At 35.0% G+C, this 20,976-nt stretch overlaps 1 protein-coding gene across 6 annotated transcripts; it reads right to left on the reverse strand.

The window, feature by feature from the left end:
* Positions 1–1,234: 1,234 nt before the first annotated feature.
* On the reverse strand, positions 1,235–20,025 carry LOC112502492 (serine/threonine-protein phosphatase 4 regulatory subunit 3-like). 6 transcript variants are annotated; one of them, XM_025106402.1, is made up of 23 exons: positions 19,694–20,018; positions 15,605–15,685; positions 15,395–15,494; positions 15,156–15,240; positions 14,996–15,045; positions 12,871–12,950; positions 12,622–12,681; positions 11,072–11,171; positions 10,907–10,984; positions 7,629–7,693; positions 7,438–7,506; positions 7,283–7,360; positions 7,106–7,201; positions 6,789–6,859; positions 6,627–6,704; positions 6,442–6,535; positions 4,417–4,423; positions 4,328–4,335; positions 3,128–3,345; positions 2,927–3,041; positions 2,418–2,549; positions 2,231–2,338; positions 1,235–2,151 (listed from the first exon to the last, which is right to left on the reverse strand). In XM_025106402.1, the coding sequence occupies exons 1-23, from the start codon at positions 19,739–19,741 to the stop codon at positions 2,014–2,016; spliced, it is 1,959 nt and encodes a 652-aa protein (XP_024962170.1). In that variant the 5' UTR covers positions 19,742–20,018; the 3' UTR covers positions 1,235–2,013. The 6 variants fall into 6 exon arrangements, with proteins under 6 accessions (XP_024962170.1, XP_024962169.1, XP_024962174.1 ...); XM_025106401.1 differs by having other exon boundaries at positions 1,236–2,151; positions 4,328–4,423; positions 19,694–20,015; XM_025106406.1 differs by lacking the exons at positions 1,235–2,151; positions 2,231–2,338; positions 2,418–2,549; positions 2,927–3,041 and having other exon boundaries at positions 3,293–3,345; positions 6,442–6,530; positions 19,694–20,025.
* Between the last annotated feature and the right edge of the window lie 951 nt (positions 20,026–20,976).

The raw sequence follows: 20,976 nt of genomic DNA on the forward strand, positions 1-20,976 counted from the left end.
GATACTAATTCATTTTGCAAAATCTTTTATGAATTTATGAGTTTGGAAAATAAGCTTTATATCTTTGAGAAGCAAGCTTAGTGCTCTTATTTATTGTTTTAAAATGAATATTTTCATGAGGAACCAAAGGAGCTCTGGTTGGTTCTCATTATTGGGCCAGAGGATTTTGGTTATTGATTTGGARGATGAGCAAGTTTTTACTATACATATTAAGTGGATTAAAGGTTTTGTATTTATTGATAAGAGCTTCTATGTCAAAATCATGTTTTTGAAGTTTTAAGAAAAGGAGTTTTATACTTAGAATCTTTTATGAAAAACAGACCAAAGAAGCTCTGGTTGACTTACACGTTGAACCAGAGGGGCTCTGGTTGGTCATGGCTTTTGAAACCAGAAGTTCTGGTTAGTTCAACCAGAGGCTCTGGTCGAACATGAACTTTTTATAATTGTTTGTTTTATGAAAAAGGCTATCTTATTGATTGAGAGTTTATCTAAATATCACTTATATGAGTGATGTTTTGGTTAGTACAACCAGAGGCTCTGGTCGTGAAGAGCAGAAGCTCTGGAAGAGAGACCAGAGAGGCTCTGGTCTTAGATTTTGAAATATATTCTAAGTCTGGTTGGTTCAACCAGAGGCTCTGGTCGTGAAACCAGAAGCTCTGGAAGAGAGACCAGAGGGGCTCTAGTCCTGGATGTTGAATTATATTTTAAGTATGGTTTGGAACCAGAAGCTCTGGAAGAGAGACCGGATGGGCTCTGGTCCTGTGTCGAAATATTTTCTAAGTGTGGTTTAGAACCAAAGGCTCTGGTCGTGAAGACCAGAAGCTCTKGAAGAGAGACCAGAGGGGCTCTGGTCCTGTGTCAAAATATTTTCTAAGTGTTGTTTGAAACCAAAGGTTCGATGGATTGAGGCAGTATGTTTTTAATTTTACTTCATAAGATGAATGATTTGAAATAAACGTTTTGGTGATCTTCACCCTGCATTATATAAAAGGGAACCTCACTAGACATTAATGTCTAACCCTCATTTTCGTGTTTTCAAATTATGTGTGCAGGTAATGATAAGGGAAAGTGTATTATGTAAATTACTTCCCTATATGCTTAGCTGTTTTGGAAGCATAGATGCTAGGATACAAGAGCATGTACTTTTGGAATWTTTGGGCTATGTATTTTATATTATAGACTCTTGTATCAAGGACCTATGTGGGGAAAACATGTATTCTATATATGAAATATGTGTTATATGCAATGTGTGGATTTGGGGCGTTACATAAACACAACTATTTCCCATTTTGGACAGCCTAAATAAATTAGCGTTTCCCTTTAAGCAAAATTTGAATCCAAAATTACCTTTTTCCCGTTAGTAATTACAAAAACTAATAGTATGACTTCAGTTTACAAGATTCCAATATTTTGTCAAATTAATTAACACACCTAGTAGTTAGAAACTACCTCCCACCCTCCGTCTCAAAATAAATGCAACAATTTTCTTTTTGGACGATTAAATAAATGCAACGTGTCCCTTTAAGCAAAACTTGAACCCAAAAGTACCACTTCACACATTAGCAATTACAAAATATTAAGAGCATTACCTATAGTTTACAAGATTCCATTATTTTGTCATTATTTAGTGCCAAATTGCAATGGGTATTGGACAAATATCTGATGGTCAGAACTAAGTATATACCCCTCCAATTTCTCTTTACACGATGGTCTGAATAAATGCATCTTACCCCTTCTGCCAAAATTTGAAACAAGATCACCTATATTCCCACTAGTACAAAACATTGGTAGTGTCGACTATAGGTTACAAGACTCCATTACTTACTGAGTGCCCAAATTCAGTTGGTGTTGGACAAATTTATGGGAGTCAGAAACTTAATTATACTCCTTCCATCCTAAAATAACTAAAACAATCACATTTTCCGGTTGCCATCATTGAAGGGTAAATCAGATTGACTAAAGTCAAATACTTCACTGAACTAGGTCCAAAGTCAAACAAACATTGCATTTATTTTAGAACACATGGTAGAGACAACAGTACCTGTCCTCATTGAAGTAATCCTCCTCTTCCTTCTCGAGAGCTCGCTCATCTACACGTCTTCTAGAGTTCAATGCATATGGGCCAGTTTGATTGGTTGCCTGCTCCATGGCCTGCAGATCCAATTGTGATATAACAGAATTCCTAATTGCACATATACGAATCACATTTCAGATAGATGTATAGAAATACCTGCTCATATCTAACTTTAAGAGATTGAATGGAAGGTAAACTGTCAAATTGGACCAGCTGCTCCCAATATGTTTCAACTAAATATTTGAGTAGTATCTTCAGATTTTCCTGCATAGAGTTCACAATCAGATCAGACCAAATAGTACTAGCCATATGTCATAATACAAAACATCTGTGAAATGAATACCTTACGGATATACTCAAAAAGCTCCAAAACTGCAGAGTTCAATAAATTATAGCGACTTCCGTTACCAACAAAAACATCTATAATCGGTTTAAATAGATTGTTCTTTGCAATATGATTCATGAGTTGCTCATCCTGCAAAAAGTATCAAGAAGGATTACCATTCAAGCGCCTGAAAGATTCTACATAAACATATCGAGCTAAAAGTCAACAAGCATTTCATCATTATTATTCTGTAGTAGACACGTCATTATAGTTTTAAAAATATGAAATAAGTATATGCCAACTCAATTGAAATGTAGTTGGGCCTTCTAGCGCTGGAAAGGATGGAAATTAGCAATCTATGACGAATTCCACACATGATAGCAAATAACAATTATGAAATGTAAATTCATTGTGATGCATATATTCACATGGCTTTCCTTCAAAATGGAACGTATCGGTCTCGGTTTGTAGTGTCGGTGGCAATGCAGTAATAGCTCTAACTTGAAAAGCAGGAACGATTTACTTACCTTAAGTGAAATTAGAGTTCGAACAAAGCGAATAGCAGCAACCACAAGATATTTTTCCCTTCTACAAGTCAGACTTAAAACTTTCTCTATTACACCACTAAGCAAAAAATTGGACCTGCAAACCAGAAAAGGTAAAATGAATTAAACAAATCCCAATTTCCGAGACAAATCTAAAATACCACAGAAAGGTTAAGTACTTACTTTATCTTATAAGGATGTTGCAGAATGCAAAAGCATAAGAGGTCATATATGTTCAAAAGTATTTCAGGCTTTGCACTAGTTTGATTCCCAGAATTTCCATTGGAACTCGTGGATCTATGAACAGCCTGTGCAGTGCCATATGGAGGGCATGATGATGTTATGACATCAAGTAGTTGATCCAAGTGCCTCTCATAAAAAATATCAACAATAGCATCTCTCTGCAAAAAAATTGAAACAAAAGCATGCACATCAAAAGGAGGGCCGGATGCAAAGTGTTAGATTGAGGGGAAAAATTTCCAGTGAAGGGTAACTGCCTATTTCAGTGTAGTATTGTTTTCAGGAACAATAAAAGTACAGAATGTTATTGAAAGCAATTGAACATCCCTGTGTTCAGTGTAAAAAAATTTCATCCTAGAACTTCTTTGGAGGAAGGCATGCATTTAAATTATCAGCTTCTAACCACCAAGTGCTCCCAAAAGACCATGTAACCTTGTAGATAACATGTGGTTGTGTGTTCCTTTGATGCAAGCTCGTATGGGTTGCCAAGATTTTCATCCTAGAACGTTTGTGCAGGAAGTCATGCATTTACATTATCAGCTTCTAACCACCAATCAGATCCTAAAAGGCCATGTATAACCTTGTAGATAACATGTGGCTGTGTGTTCCTATAATGCAGGCTCTTACAAGTTACTGAGTTTTACAAAATAATTGTTCCGCTGTTGCCAACTATTAGGTATTAGAAAATGAATGCTCCAAAGTATCATGGTCAAACCGTTTTAACAGTTGACAGGATACCCCCTGTGTGTGCGCATATAAGTTGGCTGTAATATGATCCATAGCCAGAGGAGCGTTATGGATCAGTAACACATGTTTAATATTTTATTTGTCCTTTCAGCCCATGTCTCTGTGTTCTACAGAATACAATAAAAGAACAAATACAGTCAGTTACATAAGTACCTAGTATTTAACATAAGTATAAATTTCAACAAGATGTGGCCCATGTGTTCTATGATGCAGTGACAACCTCCATCCTCACCCCAACCCGTCAACCCCAATGGAAAGAAGTTCTACATGTGCACTTACAGAACAGAATTTACATTTCAGCTTTCCATGAAGAGATATAACTCATCATTAGATACCTAGCTTACGGTAACTAGAAAACTGATTGTACAACTTTGGCAAAAAGTTCAAGAGCCCAACCTGTCCTGCTGGAGAATAGGTATCCAAAAGACTTCGAATTATCTCAAGAAATTGGCAATGCATATCATCCCCAAAATCTTTAAGCATACCTTTTACCTGTCATGGAAGAATTATCTGCCTTTGTTAGGCTCACGACGACAGAAACATCATTTACTCCATCATAAAAAATCAGAACCATTGGAGAACAAATCAATATACTTCGGCAAATCATGTACAAAAGGGAAAAGGAGGGAAAAGGTCTGGGTCATATCACATCAAGATCCTACTAGCATTCACTGAACATCAACAGACATCAGTTATTTTGTTCTAGCAGAACCTAAACCTTCAATATGCCTGCTCACTTGCATACAATACATTAACACTATAATTTCACAGCTGCAGGGAAATGGATGATTTTTTTGAGAACAGATCTCCTACACAGGAAAAATAGTTTGGTCGATCATGTGATACAACAATACAACTAGAAAGATAATTGTGATCATAAAATAAAAAGACGTACATGGTAATTCTGCCCCCCAGAAGTGACAAACTACAAATCGTATGGGTTAATACCAACTGGCAGATTGGATTCTCCAACCTTACAATGGGGTACATAATCAGCACTGAATTATCAGAGCAAAACCCAAAAAGAACTTTATGCAGCCATTTACTCGCACAAGTTTCTTGATACCCTAGTTTGCACTACAAAGCCCTTTAAAATGTCGACCTTTTGTGAGAACCATTTCCCACTCCACAACTGTTCCATTGTCCAACAAAAAGGCATGATAAACGATAGGGGCACAGGAAAGAAGGAACTACATGTTAAAGATTTATGAGATAGATTGCTTTCTGGTCCAAAAACATGTAGGGCAAAAAACTTGAGGTGTCTTTTGCATTCTGTAATATATAGTTATAGGAGACATGGACGTGCCCTCAACCCGTAAAAAATATTGTGTTTTTCTTTTTATTTGCACACGATTCCTATGCATGCATCATATTTATCACCGTGCTTAAGAAAACAAGAACTTCTGAACTTGATTAGTAAAACTTTCATTATTCTTTCTTGCGCACCCTTTAATCCCCAGATCAGATGTATCTATTTCTTATAACATCCACATCATCAGTTGATGTGCAACTAGGCACACCGCTAGGTTTCTAATCATCAATCATGCTACCCGTGTACAACATAACTTCATCCTTGTTCATAAGCTAAAGAGGACAAAAATAGAAAAGAAGACAGCTTAAGACAGCAAGAAGGACCAAAAGAAGTCACTGATGGTAGCTTTCCTTCTAGCGATTGGTATAGAACCAAATGTTCCTTCTTCTTATATAAATACTAGAAGTGTACTTACGCATTGCAGCACCATCCAATTTCAATTTTGAAGCCGAAAACTCGAACCCTCAATCTTGTTTCATGTTTCGTTCTACTTTTCTGTCTCTCTTGATTATTTTAATTATGATTGCGTATATTTGAGAGAGTGAGAATCATCGGTTGGTTATGAGTTCAATAAAGTACAATGCTTATTAGTATAACTCGATGTTTATCTTACACTTGAAAGGCTTATTAGTCGGTTGGTTAATTTTAGGAAGTTCAAACATGGAGCTATAAAAAGTTGTGTGTGCAATATTAAGTTGTAAACTTTAGAAGAAATTTTAAAAAATCGAGTAAATGTCATATGAGATAGTATGGTAGTATGAACATAGCCGCATGTGAACATACGTGTGATCAAAATTTTCAAAACCCGGTTACAAATATTGGAAAAATATATATCATATGGATATCAAATTAAAGATAATAAAGTACTCGTTTCTATATAATTTTAATTAAAAACTTTTTGTATTCTCGATTAAGAAAATGAGATAAATCTATGAAGTTTATCAGTTAGTTTTATTTAGTTCAAACATAACATTTTAAGAAGTTACATGTATGCTATAATAACTTGTAACCTTGAATTTTAAGATATTTGTATTAATAAACGGTACTCAATACTTGATAACTTGTTCTTCTGAGTTCTTACCAAATGCTATAAAATATAGTAAAGATAAATGATATATGAAGATTTGCATCCAGTGCTTAACAAGCCTCCAATATCAATGTAAGAAATGCAATTATGTACACATGATATCTTACATACCAAAAGCCCAATCAGTGAGACACCTTCCTGCCGACTAACATACGAACGCAACAAGGTTGGATCCTGGCTCACAAAAAGCATGAGGATGTCTGTCCTGCATCCATTAGATTTTCCTACTATAAGTACTAACTTAGGAGTCTATTAAAATGAAACGCATCAGGGAATGAGAGATACAAACTGTTTACCCAGTCAGAATGAGCTTCTTATCTTGACTCTGAAAAATATCAGCAATCACATCAAATATGCCTTCATTCACGAGATCCCTAAAGCATCAAAACATGCAGACCTTGTTACAAATTTAGAATGCATACATAGTGTTAAAGTTGAAACAATATCAGGAAGCATACCTGAACAAACGGAGTTGCTGGACCATCTGCAAGCTCTTGCTTAAATTACAGAATTCTTGCAAGAAATACACCTATATCATAAAGAAAATAAATAGTTCTTCAAGAAAAAACTTCTATGATACTTATCTGATCTTGAAATATCAGGGATGTACTAACTAGTGATGACACCAACTGACTGGGGAATAAGGAAAGAGGCAAGTAAATATTAAACCAACTGTAACAAGCATACAACCCAAGTTATGTATGTAGCAATAGAAAATGGACTTGCAAGTTTTGAAGAAAACGGAACATAAAAAGCATCAAGAATCCTTGTTTACCAAATTCGTCTTGGATTCAGGAGCTGTGGAAGGGGATTTTAACCTCGCAAACAACTCCTTGATAAATGTGGTATCATCTTTCAACAAAGTGACAACCTACCCAGGAAAAGAACAAATATCAGATATAGGATAACAATCAAGGCTCAAGATTGCAGAAGTGAAATGTAATAGCCTCACCATTCCATTATTTGAGTGAATTATGGAATTCATGCTTGCAAATGTGGCCTCATCCAATACTCTAGGCAAAACAACATCCTAAGATAAGTAAAATGTGTTAGAATTTCACAATAGAGAATAAGAACTAATCTATGAGGTAGCATTCAAGATTTTACCTTGAGGTAACTGATTCTATATGTTTGATGTATCTTTGACAAAGCTAGGGGATCCTTAATTGGTATGGCCTACATGAGTGTGATGTCACAAAAAAATAATAGACTATAAGATGTACTGAAAGAAGTATTTCTTTTGTTCTCCATCATCCTTGGCACATAGCTGTCAGTAAAAACATGGTAGAAACAATTACCTCCTTGAATACAACATGTTCTTTTAGAAAGTTGCGATGATGGACGTGAGGTACATCAGGGTCATCTGCACAAGAATATAAAACAGCAACCATGAGTTATATTCTAAAGCAATAAGCTATAACTATCCAACTAACCAAAAGAAATAACACAATTGCACACAAAGAAAAGTGCTCTTTTCTATGCTCATTGCTCCTTAACACCTGGTTGAGTAAAAGCACCTAATGAATCAATTTCCAATCTTGGGTATCTATAATCAAGTGCACAGAAGCAACATCTTGAAATATTTTCAAGAGCATCACTTCGAACAAAATGGTTGTGTGTCACCACATTTGTATAATATCACATATTTTGAAAGTTTAAACAAGATGACACTTATTACCATGGACTTGAAAGTTAGGCCACTTGGATTTTTTTTCCTCGAAAATGTTCTGATTTCTATCTCATATAAATCATATACTTTATCACTGGGATCGTACTGATAAATCATTTTTTTACAAGAGTGCCACAATTAAAATTATAGTAATACCCATCCTCTTCCTGGAACAAGCACCTATACACGATATCTATAAGAAACAAAAAAAAAGAATCATATATGAATACTAAGAAATAAGGCAAGCCTAATCACGCTCGAGAGCATGTAGTACAATGCATGAACATGATAGAGGGTGAGGAAGAAGAGGAAAGCTTGTATTGCAGGTATTGAGGTGTATTCTAGAGTGCCACAGGATTGTTTTGCTACTTATAGTTTCTCAGCAAAACAAACCAAACAAAACGAAGCTAGAAAATATATCACATTTAGTAGGGTCTGGGGAGGGTAGGAGGTACACGGACCTTACCTCTACCTCGGAGGGGTAGAAAGGATATGAAAAAATGATTTTACGACCAAAAAATGGTTTCGAAAGTCTGAAGAAGTTTGAGAAAGAAGAAGTAGATCATAAAAAGTACATGATAGGAACACAGGTAAAGATGGTCAAAGAATCAGTAATATGAAAGAATAGAGCATGCAAGGACAACAAAGGCCTTCGAAAAGATACAAAAACCACTAAACTAACTGAAAATAAAGTGATACATTGCTGTCGACTCTCTAACCCTCCCCCGCCCCACCCTTGACCTCTCCCACCCGTTCTCTAACCCAATTATCCACAAGTCCTTGCACACAATTCGCTACCCCGATCCTGCGACTCTACAAACCCCTATCTAAGGTCATGTCTTCTGAAATGTCTAAAGCCGCCATGTCCTATCGCAGTTGCTCATTCCACATCCTCCTCAACCTACCCCTCCTCACACCCTTGACTCTAACACTCTCCACGCTCCTTACCGGCGTTGACAACTGTCTCCTACGAACCAAACCATAGCGGTCTTTCCTCTCTTAATTTTATCTGTATTAGATGCTACTCAACTCTGTTAAAAAGACCTTGTTCAGTATCCTGTCTAGCATGGTCTGTCCACAGGTCCATCTGAGCATCCACACTTTAGTTGCCTCTATCTTCCTCTTAAGTGCCTTCTTCATCATACAACACATCATATCATACAACATAGTTGGTCCAATAGTTTCTCAGCAAAATACACCAGATGATGAATACAATATAGTTGATAGAGGCCAAGAAACCAAGAAGAAATAATACTCGTAACATATAAAAAGGGATGACATATCAGCGTTTGTTGCAGGTGCTATTTCTGGAGAATGAATTAGGCTGGATGACTCAAGACAGATGAAAAAACTCGAGTTGAATGTTTTGAAAAACTATGCTCTTCTACAACTCTGATCATATCATATGACACAATCATTTCTAAGCCACAAGCATAACACAGCACATACAATCTCCTCCACGGCCTTTGTCCCGTTTCCTCAAGCATGTATCTTAGCTCAATTAAATGTTGCTTTAGTCAAGTCCTCTTGGAAGAAGTTTTTGACATAAAAATTCACCTCTGTCAAAGCATTGCCGACATAATGATCAAGCTGGGAGGAATTGTATCAAAGCAAGGGGGCCTTCTTCCTTTGCATGGAATACTCTACTCGCCTTAATGCTCTCACGACCTTACTTATCTAAGCAGCTTAATTACCCTAATTTATCACACCTAAACAAGATTCCCCATCCCCAACTCTCCAATAGGCTCAGCAGAAAAGGTTTTTCGCATTCTTAAATAATACCAACCAAAGGTTCTCCAAATGAAAATTCAATGCCTTCTCAATGTATCCCAATATAATTAACCTTCAGAATATGGCTCTGCACTGCAATAAAAATAATAAATAATACCATGTTTACGTTTTATAATTGTGCTACTAACTATAGAGCGTATTTGGTTTTCTAAATTACAAGAGGAAATCAACCTACAATTCATAATCAGGTTGAATGTTCATCAACGAAAATGAACGGACTTCAATGTAGTACCGCGTTGAAAGTTCCGGATGACATAAACTGTAAATATGTCTTTAGGAGAACTTGAAATAGAGACAAATATCTATCAAGTTACTTCATTTCTGTTTCAAAATTTCCCATTGGGGTGTAATGCTCTAGCCTAGTTAATCTCGTTATGTATACTGATGGTTCTTTCTTTCGACTTGTAGTGACTTCATAATCTATCTAATTCTTTCTGTGCCTAACATTGTCACGCCTGGTATTAACACCCTTGAATTTGTGTGATGTCATATATATATATATATATATATATATCCATTTGTGTAATTAACTATTCTATTTACCCAATTTTAAGCCTTGGGCCATGACTCAACTTTTACAGACAATTTTGAAGTACACTGTATTACCTATACCTCCAGGCTCTTGCCCATCACCTTGACTAACCTTCGACCATGCCTACACAGTCTGGAACACTTCTAAACCAATTTGCTCTATTTACACAATAGACTTGTAGAGAAAACGTAAGAGTTCGCTTCGCATTTACAATATAATGGAGTCAAAATATTTGTATTCGTGGGTAAAATGATGACCATTATAATTCCTTAACGAGCATGATGATTAGAAAGAACTAAAAGAGAGACAAGATTCAAAAGCAATTCCTTTATGTAAGCCACTAGAACTAAAAGAGAGACAAGATTCTAAAGCAATTCCTTTATGTAAGCCACTTAGACTCAAACTAGCAATTAAGGCATAATTGTGTTAATATTTTAATGCGTTCAGTAAGATGAACAACCATACTTATTCCCAATACACATAATGATTAGAAAGAATAAAACAAGAGACAAGCATGAATTCGGAACTATAACCACAAAGCCACACACCCAAAGCATCAAACTTAAGACAGAGATACAACTTACACTCAAGACATCCCACAATATCCATGATTAATTCATCAGAAAATATTTTCTCAAAGATCTGCGGACTGTTGAGAAGAACTGCAGTAAGAATTTAAAATGTCAGCACCTCCGGAAAAAAACAGACTTCTTCAATACCGATTATAAAGTATGAGTTTAGGTATTAACTGATCCCTCTGACAATTTTGTATATTATGTGAAGGCCATCATAGTTCTCCAAATCTTCGCACACTCTGAACAAATCCATCAACTTCCGGAAAAACTTTTGCTGCACAAGTTATAGGTCCATAAAACTCTATGAGTCCATGAAACTCTTACATACCACAAGACTTCTAAAGATTTACGAAGCATTAACCTTAGAATTGAAAAACAGAGGCTAAGCATTTAACATGTAATGGAGATAAAGAGGATATATCGTATTAAGTTCCATCCTTAATAAACACCAACATCTAAGCTCAACAAGGGCACTGCACAGCCAACCATGTCTTATGCAGATCAGGTCAAATATGACTATTATACCTCCTTCATGCAGTATAACTGAGAATTGCATAATTTAGTTGTACTAAGAATCTGTGTAGCATTGTTCTTTTATGAAGTAGAAATCAATACGAATGTTCCACTGGGGTTAATGAACAGTACATACACCCAACTAGGAAGAGGACGTCATATAGACTGGGGAGACTATTACCTTTTACTCACTCCATACTAGCATTCCTAACTCTTGATGGATACGATATTTTATGTAAACATTTGCTTCAGCAAAAAGACTCTTACGCAAAAAATGAGCAAATATACATGCATCCACAATTAGACAGAGAGGCCATACACAACACTCAATCTAGATATCAATGCAAGTCCTCCCAATATTTTTTTAGATTATTTTCAACTTTCAAGACAGAGATACTGTACAACCATTAAAATCAAACTCCTTGAGATTTTAATTACAAAATTCAACCTGATCTTATGTAATAATGACATTAGGTCTTGGTTGGCAGAGCATGCCCTATGAAACATGACTAAACATTTAGTACTCTACGCACAAACACTGAAGAGGATCTAAAGACAATTTTTAGCTACATAGTCATTATGGGGATATATCATTGTCTGTAATAAAATGTTCGCACTTTACACCGCCCTGTTGAGCCCTATAGCAACTGACATTATTAATTTTATGAATTCATGGCAGTCCCTGCTTGCACATGGAAGTAGACTGTAGCTATGATTCTTTCTTGATCATCTACAGAGAGGAGAATCACATCTACTTGGGACTACCTATCAATTCTTTAAGAAAAATATGATCTATGTCTTGACTACTTAGTGGAGTCTGCAGAGGTCCGCAATGTCGTTCTTCCTTTTCACATTCTATTGGCGGATGTCAAGACACAATTCACTGATTGGTTCTTAGTTGTCTCCCTATTCTTTTCTTGAATAAAGTTTTTCTTCGCTGCAAGCGTATCAACAATCTTATATATAAATAACAGATGTCACATTATGCTAGATTAAAGAAACATCTGGCTTGGGGTACAGAACAAAGATATCCTCCCAATGTTTCTTATAAGTTAAGCGTCTCTTATTGCATTCTTGGTCTCTACTCTATACATCTCATTTTAATATCAAGAAAATCACTGGCAACATATGGGATGCAACATCCAGGTAAACTGACAGACATGCAAGTTTCTCTAAATCTACCGAGTAGAGAGAAATTGAGAATTGCATACATCGTGTAGTATGAGTTCTGTCACACATAACTGATCAGTAATGCTACTGTCAACCACAACCTGCAAGAGAAAACAATCATACACAACGGTTAAGGGATAACCAGGAGACAATTTACTTGGTTAACAGTGGATACATATTGAAAGTGAACATACCAAAACAATCCACTGTTGAGAAAGGAGTTTGCTTCCAGAAACTACCATAAATTTCAAAATTCAAAACAAAAATATACTTGGATTTTTAGTCCGAACCTTAAGTATTGAAGGAAGTGTTGACAGCTCTACCTCAGGCAACTCCCTCAACTCACTGTTAGCACCATGATATGTCTCATCTGAACAAATAATATAATATAATTATATAATACCAACTTACATAGCATCATGAAAGCTGTACCCATTTGAAATGATGTAGAATAATACTAGCAAAAAAAATCATTCTACATGTGCAAAGAACTCAAATTTACACAGTTTTGAGATCCTACTTCCACCAATGACTTTTTAGCGGATACTTAAATACAAATAAACACAGTTGAGAAGTTCTATTGATAATGTAATGTCTTGCAACAAGATAAAATCTTCAAACTAAGAACTTCATCCACATGGATATAACTCTGGAGGGAAATCCATAGTTTACACCAAGGGTATAAGAGAAACCTAAGAATATTTATTAGAACTTTTATCAATGCATCTCTTGAAAAAAATAAGAACTTGAAAAGGAATATGACCTGCATGAAAGACAAATTAAGCAAGTTCCTAAAGAAGACATTTGTACTTCAAGACAGAAGTGAACAAGTTAACTTTAAAAAAGTTGTACTCCAAGAGTCCTAGTTCCACTTGTCTAACAGCTTTTGATGACTTCTTGAGAGCAACCTAAATGTCAAAACAAATTCTTAATCCCCCTCAAGTATTTGATTCTCCCCCATTGTGGATCTGATACTGGAAGCTTGCATGTGCTAATACCCACTTCAATAAATTGTATATTCAGATGTCATTATTTAACCACCATAGATACAATGCAGCACCTTAAAAATATTATAAGAACTCATACGACCTCAGATCAAAGAAATTATAGTATTTCATTTGCTAGGTGATCACCCTCATCACTTAACGTTTATAACTAACCAATCACTTCACATCCAAAACCATCGCCATGCATGTCATAATCCAAAGACCCTAAAAGGTCTAGCTTGTGATGATAAAAAGAAAAAAGGAAATATAAGAATAAACAGCACGATAGCCACCAGTTCCCCTTTAAAAAAAATCTACCCATCCTTGATGAAATCATTGAAGAACTAACGTAATTAGAAATCTGGCCTGCGGTAAGCCGATATTCTATCAGATTTTCCAGCAATTCATATGGATAAATAACCACAATAAGTGGATAACTAAATGCACATATTCTTCATGCATATGCTAACACGTGGACTATTTAGAATGACATTAGGTCAAATGGTCAATCTGGGCAAAGATACACTAAGTAGATACGATAGGTCGCAACAATGTCAATCATTCAGTAGGAACTATTCAAATTTTATAGGAAGTAGTTAAAGTCCTTTCACAAAACATTTATAAACCAGTATCAGCAAGACTGAAGGATACAAACAACAAATATTTAATTTTAAGTCACTGCTAGGGTGCCTTGATACGAACATGTGAAGGTGGTGACACGAGGGAACAACAATAATAAGATGGTTGGACATCAAGGCAATACATTCATTACTAACTGATGAAATATACCTCGACATTCTGAGGTTGAACATCTTGGTGCCTGTCACAGAAATTAAAAAATAGGGTCCTAGCAAGTTTGCAGACAAAGACGATGGTTTTCAACATTTTTTATCAAGAGTTCTAAGGTTGATTTTTATAACTTTAACCTGAAACATCTGGTAACAAAGTGGTATTGCAATAAATCAAGATTGATGAGGCCACGTAATCACAATGAGAGATCCAGAACCAATAGATTGAGGTTTTCTATGAAATTTGAATGCAGAACGACAAACAATTCCACAAAGACAAACAGAAGAGAAGAAAACAAGAAAAAGTTAATAAATAAAATCGGTGGTTCCACACATCTTAGTCTACAAACTAATTGTAAGTAGCGCAGTTAAGAGCCAACCAGTTTGGAAAAAAAATCTTGCTAATTAAAGCCAAATTGAGTCTGAAAATTTAAATTAATAATCAAGCTGCCGCATGGTCATAAAGTTTATGCCACAAAGCAGAAATAGGCCAACTTTTAATATCAAACACAACCAAGTTTGCATGGAACATTGACAGGAAAGAGAATGAAAAAACAAAGATAGAAAATTATCACACTTGCTTCAGTAACAAATCACATAATAAAGACTGAGATTCAACATATAAAATCACAAGCACTTACTGCTGAGAGTATTAAAATGCAGATTCCGCTGCACATTGCAAATATGATCCCTGGATAAAATATCAATAAAAAATCAATGCAACTAAAACGATCAAATCATAAATAAAAGAGAAGAACATACAAGAATAACCATTGAAAAGATAATTTATTTACTGTTTACCATATGTACGAGCACCCTGTAGTCTCTTGAAAGCTAAGAGCTAAATCACTTGAATACTCTGAATCCCTCCACGATATTATTGTATCTAGAATAGCAGAAGGAAACAACAACAAAGAAAAAAAAAACAGAATCTTCAGCTAATAAGCACAAGTACATGATCAGGCGGACTTGTGCAGACCAGTGGCAAGCAGAATCAGAGGATAATTAGGACTACAGTATGTTTCTAAAATTAGAAGTACCTTCTTGTTTTCTATATATATCATCTGAACTAATGCGGTGCACAAGCAATGTTTCATTGTCTTCTTCATCAATGACAAACAAACCCAAATCTTCAGATCTCTGATTTAGATTAGTTTAAGTGTCACTTTGAGAAAGTTACTTAACGCAGGAAACTTCAAGTTCATAATAAAAATGGTTTTACATGTTTTAGAAACCAAATGATGACAAACCTCCAAATAGTCGATGGTGACATGACCAGTTCCTTGATCATCCCATTTTCCATCATCATTGAGTCGGTATACCTTAACACGCTACATGAAAAAGGTTACAGGAAGAGCACTGTTCAGTCAATAAGAGATACCAATACTAAAGTGCAAAGCACACAGATAAAAGAAATCTACAGAAACCAGTAACAACAATAAAGACAGACTGCCTTCCATAGCAAACCAGCTGGAGTAGACAAAAAAGGAGCCCACCTATAGTGAACCAAGCTCAAAAGCTTCGACAATGTAACTAATATCACTTCATAACAACAACTTAAAAATAGAGGCCCTCCTATATGAAACCAAGTCATATGGTAAAGATTATTTGTTGGAACACAATTGTATAAACAGAAAATGGTCAAGGAAGGCATTCCTATGCTGATCAATGATCTTGTAGAACATTCTGGATTTGGCAGATAGTAACGTAATTCAAGAATGAAAGGTTGTACTGAAAATAAAATCATCCAACGTCTGTCTGATATCTTTTGCAGATAAACACGGTGAAGTACAGTTCCTCGGGCAAAATGTATTTGGCAAGTACTAGTTATGATATCGATATTTCAAGTCGGTCTCTCAATGCTGAGTTCTTGCTGAAATAAGATTCAGATATAAACTTCCATGCCATATATTGTAGTTAGCTCATAGCCTTATGATTAGACTTGTGTTGAACTACAGAGATCCATATGATCAAACTGATTTTTCCTCTTGTCATGTTTGTAAAGAAGATATCATGCCTTTGATAAAGACATACAAACTTGTGAATCAAAAAAGAAGATCCTCTATGCCCAGGTACACTAAAATCAAAGTTCCTATATTAGACATGGAAAGTAATAACATCAACTTGTCAGGCAACCAAGTAATGCTTGATAACAGATCAGCTTACAGCCTAACCTTGTCAAAGCATTTTAACAGCTGCATATCATATATGTATGGTATGATAATTTATTCATATCCAATTGCCCAATGGACCCATAAGTAATTATCGTCGATGCAGGGAACACCATGGCATAAGATATGGATCTGTCTAGTGTCTAAAATCTAGAAACTGCAAGAATATCCATTTCCCCAGCTTTAATTTTGCATCAGTCAGTTGGTTTTTAGGGAGAATGAACAGATGTACATGCAAGTGTATATTGCAAGGAAATAACAAATGTATGTTCTTATTAACACAGATGCAATAGTTACTTGTTGTAGTATCTAGGCTTCAGCTATTTCTTAATGCTAATGTTACTACAAGAAAACAACTAGAGTGAGGTAATTGTAGTGCTTATCAGACATGTCTATAGCAACTAGCAAATGCATGTGAAAGACGGTGGTCATTCTATGGAGGTGGCAAACAATTTCTCCAATAATGACAAAACTAAGACACCATTACTTGAAAATTATGTGTGAACACATCCTGCATGCAACTGATATATATATATATATATATATATTGTGTTTTATTATGATCATATGGTCTTTGGTTCAAGCTTTTTACCCAGATACATAGTACAATTAAATATGAAAACCAGTGCTACAAAACCACATTTAAAGAAGCCTGTTTCACTTAAACCAATAGTTTTATGACAATTAAATATTCAAAATGGGGCAACAAACATTACAAGAAAGTTGCACAATGAGCATGCATTGCCAGAAATGTTGTCAGGGAGTTAATTTATCACCTGAATCTAAAAGTAATGATGGTTAAGATGCTCGTTTCTAGATCATGTTTTCCACCAAAGGCACAAACTTATGTACCCATGCAGACCCTAATCTTTTGAAAGAAATTATTTTCTTTAACTACATGATAAGAAAGGAAAATAAGACAAAAACGAGAAGTAGAGCTGACATGGTCAAACTTATAAAGCTAATAAACACCATAATTAACTAATTAGCAATAATAAGCAAGCAATGTCCCCTCTCACGAACCGGCATTGCAATCAACATGGAGACCATTCACCAACTCTTTATCAACTTAATAACCTGCCTCATCACGCTAACTTGTGCGGGTGAGTCACCCCCCAAGCCCATACAAAAGAGAAGATACACCAATGGTAATGAAAAAATAGAGAAATTTAATCTTGATTTATGCATGCAATTCAAAGGAATCCTATCCATCCATATGTAATTAAGAGCAGTTAATGACAATATAAATTCAATGTCTTGTCAGGAATCCTCTAGATCAACCTGAAAGAAAAAATCAGTCGCCTACACTGTTGTAGCCAAGGCCACACCCACATGTTCCACTCATGCAGGATGACAGCAAGGCAGATACAAAGTTATGTATGTTTTAACCACCAACCAGAACAATAAGAAAACCTCACCTCATAATCTGAAACTGAGTATGTTAAGATCAGGATAAAGGAATATATACGAGACAAAATTAAGAAGTTGAGATGCAACAACATAGATAAATATAGGGCAGACCAGCAGAGAGATTGCGTGTTAGAAAAAGGACAGAAGGTTTCTACTTGTATCATTCATATGTTAAGAACAATGTTTTCATTTCTAAATTAGGGGTACGGAATCATATTGATCATTTCTACCACCTACTTATAACTTGCAGGTCTACCACAGCAGGCATCACAGACAACAAATTCAAGTGACAGCATCCACCCCAAATCCATGACTTAGACCATCCAAAGTCCAGCAAAGTATAAAAACATATTATAACAGATTAAGAGTCTCCCCAAATACTCCGGCATTCATTCCTTTTCATATAGATAGGGTAGCCAAACTAAGGTCATCTTATAATACTTTATCTCGATATTAAGACTTGAAAGGCTTCAACAACTTAATAAAGGGGATAATAGACTGCAAATAAACCCAAAAGCACATGTAGTTACTAGTGATCAGCATTTCAAGCATACCCCCTTATAGAGAATTATAGCTAAATACTTGCTAACACAACCGCAAAATTGTAATAGCAACTCCAAGGAGTGTCAGCCATATATTCCAAAATTTTAGCTAAAAACACTACTCCTAGTAGAAGATTTCAATTCTAAAGTCGCAATGTTACACACACCCCACTACAATCCTTACCAATTCCAACGCATGGCTCAAGTAGAATGACCCGAGTACAAGCAAGAAGTTATTGAAACAGCTTTATACCAGTTGATGAAACTAACTCGTACAATTATGTCTAGCAATATCATCATCCAAAGTTTTCATCTCAAGATATAACCCACAAGAACAAATTTTGGCTTCTCTCTTAGCAAGGCCACAGCCATATGAACTCCTCAACATGCATTTTGCATATAAAGAAGTTTGGTATTTGTAAACTGTAAAGTAGTGACAACAACTATACTTGAACAGATCAAAATAACTCCAAATTTCATTGGCTATTATACTATCTTCACAAGATACTAGTGGCATTTCAAATTTCTGTTCTTGATTATGTTCCTATTTCATTGACTATATGCTCAAGCTCCACAAAGTAAGTAGTGCTTTTGCACTTTAACCTAGCTGTCTAGTTGATTGAACTACCAGAAGGGCCACATTTCTCATTTTGCATTCTAAAAGCAAACACACCAGTGTAAGAACAAATGAAAACCCCATAACAGCAGTGCATCACTTTCATGTGCTACTTACCATCACCCAACTCTATGCCAAATCAAATGAACCCTACTGGAATGGGATGATCATAGGACATGTTTGCATTAAAAATCATGTGAAGATAATTCTAAGCTCCAAACTAAAATTTGAGAGCAATTAAACTTCAAAAAAAGCTACCAATTCCTTTCTAGGGCTAAGAAAAATCAAAACTGCAGTCTTCAACACAAAGCAACTACCCTTCCCTGGTTTCAACTGACCCAACCCAACTCTATCAGTCAAACTCCATCAATAGAGAACCAAGTCGCGTATCCATAACGAATTAAACAAACCATGCTATATGCCGCTACGTATTTTTTTCCGATATCTGCCAAACACACTCAGCTAGACCTTAAAAATAGACATCCAATGAACTCGAAAAAACTTCAACCCCGAAAGAGAGGCATAAATAAGAATCCAGGAAAAGAAAAGCAACAGAATTATGTGAAGACCAGTAAAGAAAAAAAAAGCAACTGCGCTGACCTGCATCGAATTATTGTTAGAAGTAGTTGTCTTCTCCGGCGCACCCATGACAAGTCCCACCGCTTTTCCTCAGAAATCGCAAGAAGAAGTTGAAGATGATTCTTGCAGGATAGGCTAAATTAGGGTTTTTTGCTAAAGAAATCCAACAAAGGGAGAGGGAGACAGAACACAAGAACGGAATTGAATGAAACAGAGGTGAGGAAACTCGATTACACAGATACCCTAACCGCCATTGACGTAGCAGTAAGCCCCTCTCTCCTCTCTCACCTCTCTCAAGCCTCTTTTTCCTTTTCTTTTTTCTTTTTTCTTTTTTATTTTGGCTTCTGTAGGAAGAAGAGGAAGCATCCGTGCTCACCCCCGACTCTTTTTCTTTTCCTTTTCTTGATCGACCGAATGTACAAAATCTGATATTTCGACGTCTAGAATTTAATCGCACCAAATATAAGGTAAAATTTGTTATGAGTACAATGAATTAATAATTAATAACTAGAAGAATACTCGTACAATGTAGTAAGACGTATTTCGATTTTAATGTTTTATTTTATTATTTGTTTTTATCGATGTTATAATATGATTTTATGTGTTTTTAAGAAAATAATAATGATTTTATTTTTGAATAATAAATTTGAATATATCATAAAAATTTGAAAAAATATATATATATCAATACTAATATCAAATCAACTATTTAAAAGTTCTTGTTTTTTATGTAATTTTTTTAATTTATTTTTTTATTATAATTTAATTTAAGTTTAATAACGAAATAATTTATTTTTGGTTTAATAATATAACATTTTATAAAGATAATAATTAAGTATTCTGTTAGAACTCAATTATTATCCTGATTATATTTTAGATTTTTTATATTTAAAATGAGATGTTTATCATGTATTTGATTATGTTTATCTGCAGTTAGTTACACGAATTCAGATATGAAGTTTTAATAAGTTGTACTTATGCACAATCTACTTGCAATCTTGAGTTTTAAGTAATATGTGTTAATAAACAGTACTTTACGCATAAAAAAATGGTTTTTAATAGTTTTTGTCAAATGTTTTATAATATAGTAGAAGAGTACTCGATCTTGATTTTAATATTTCATTTTATTTTTTATCTCAGTCGATTTTATAATATGGTCGTATGTGATTTTGAGAAAGCGATGATGTTTTTATTTTTGAATAAAATATAAGTTTGAATATATCATAAAATTTTGACAAAAATATATCAATATTAGTATCAAATTAACTATTTAAAATTCCTATTTTTTTTTAAGTTTTTAATTC

The sequence above is a fragment of the Cynara cardunculus genome, unplaced genomic scaffold (genome assembly GCF_001531365.2).
Source record: "Cynara cardunculus var. scolymus isolate 2C unplaced genomic scaffold, CcrdV1 Un_Scaffold_1506, whole genome shotgun sequence".
NCBI lineage: Eukaryota > Viridiplantae > Streptophyta > Magnoliopsida > Asterales > Asteraceae > Cynara > Cynara cardunculus.

Coding starts and splice junctions, on each gene's coding strand:
- LOC112502492 (XM_025106401.1), bottom strand. CDS start 19,741: ATGGGTGCGCCGGAGAAGACAACTACTTCTAACAATAATTCGATGCAG. Junction 15,046..15,155: donor ACAGGGTGCTCGTACATATG/GTAAACAGTAAA, acceptor TATTTTATCCAG/GGATCATATTTGCAATGTGC. Junction 6,705..6,788: donor CAGCAACTCCGTTTGTTCAG/GTATGCTTCCTG, acceptor TTGATGCTTTAG/GGATCTCGTGAATGAAGGCA.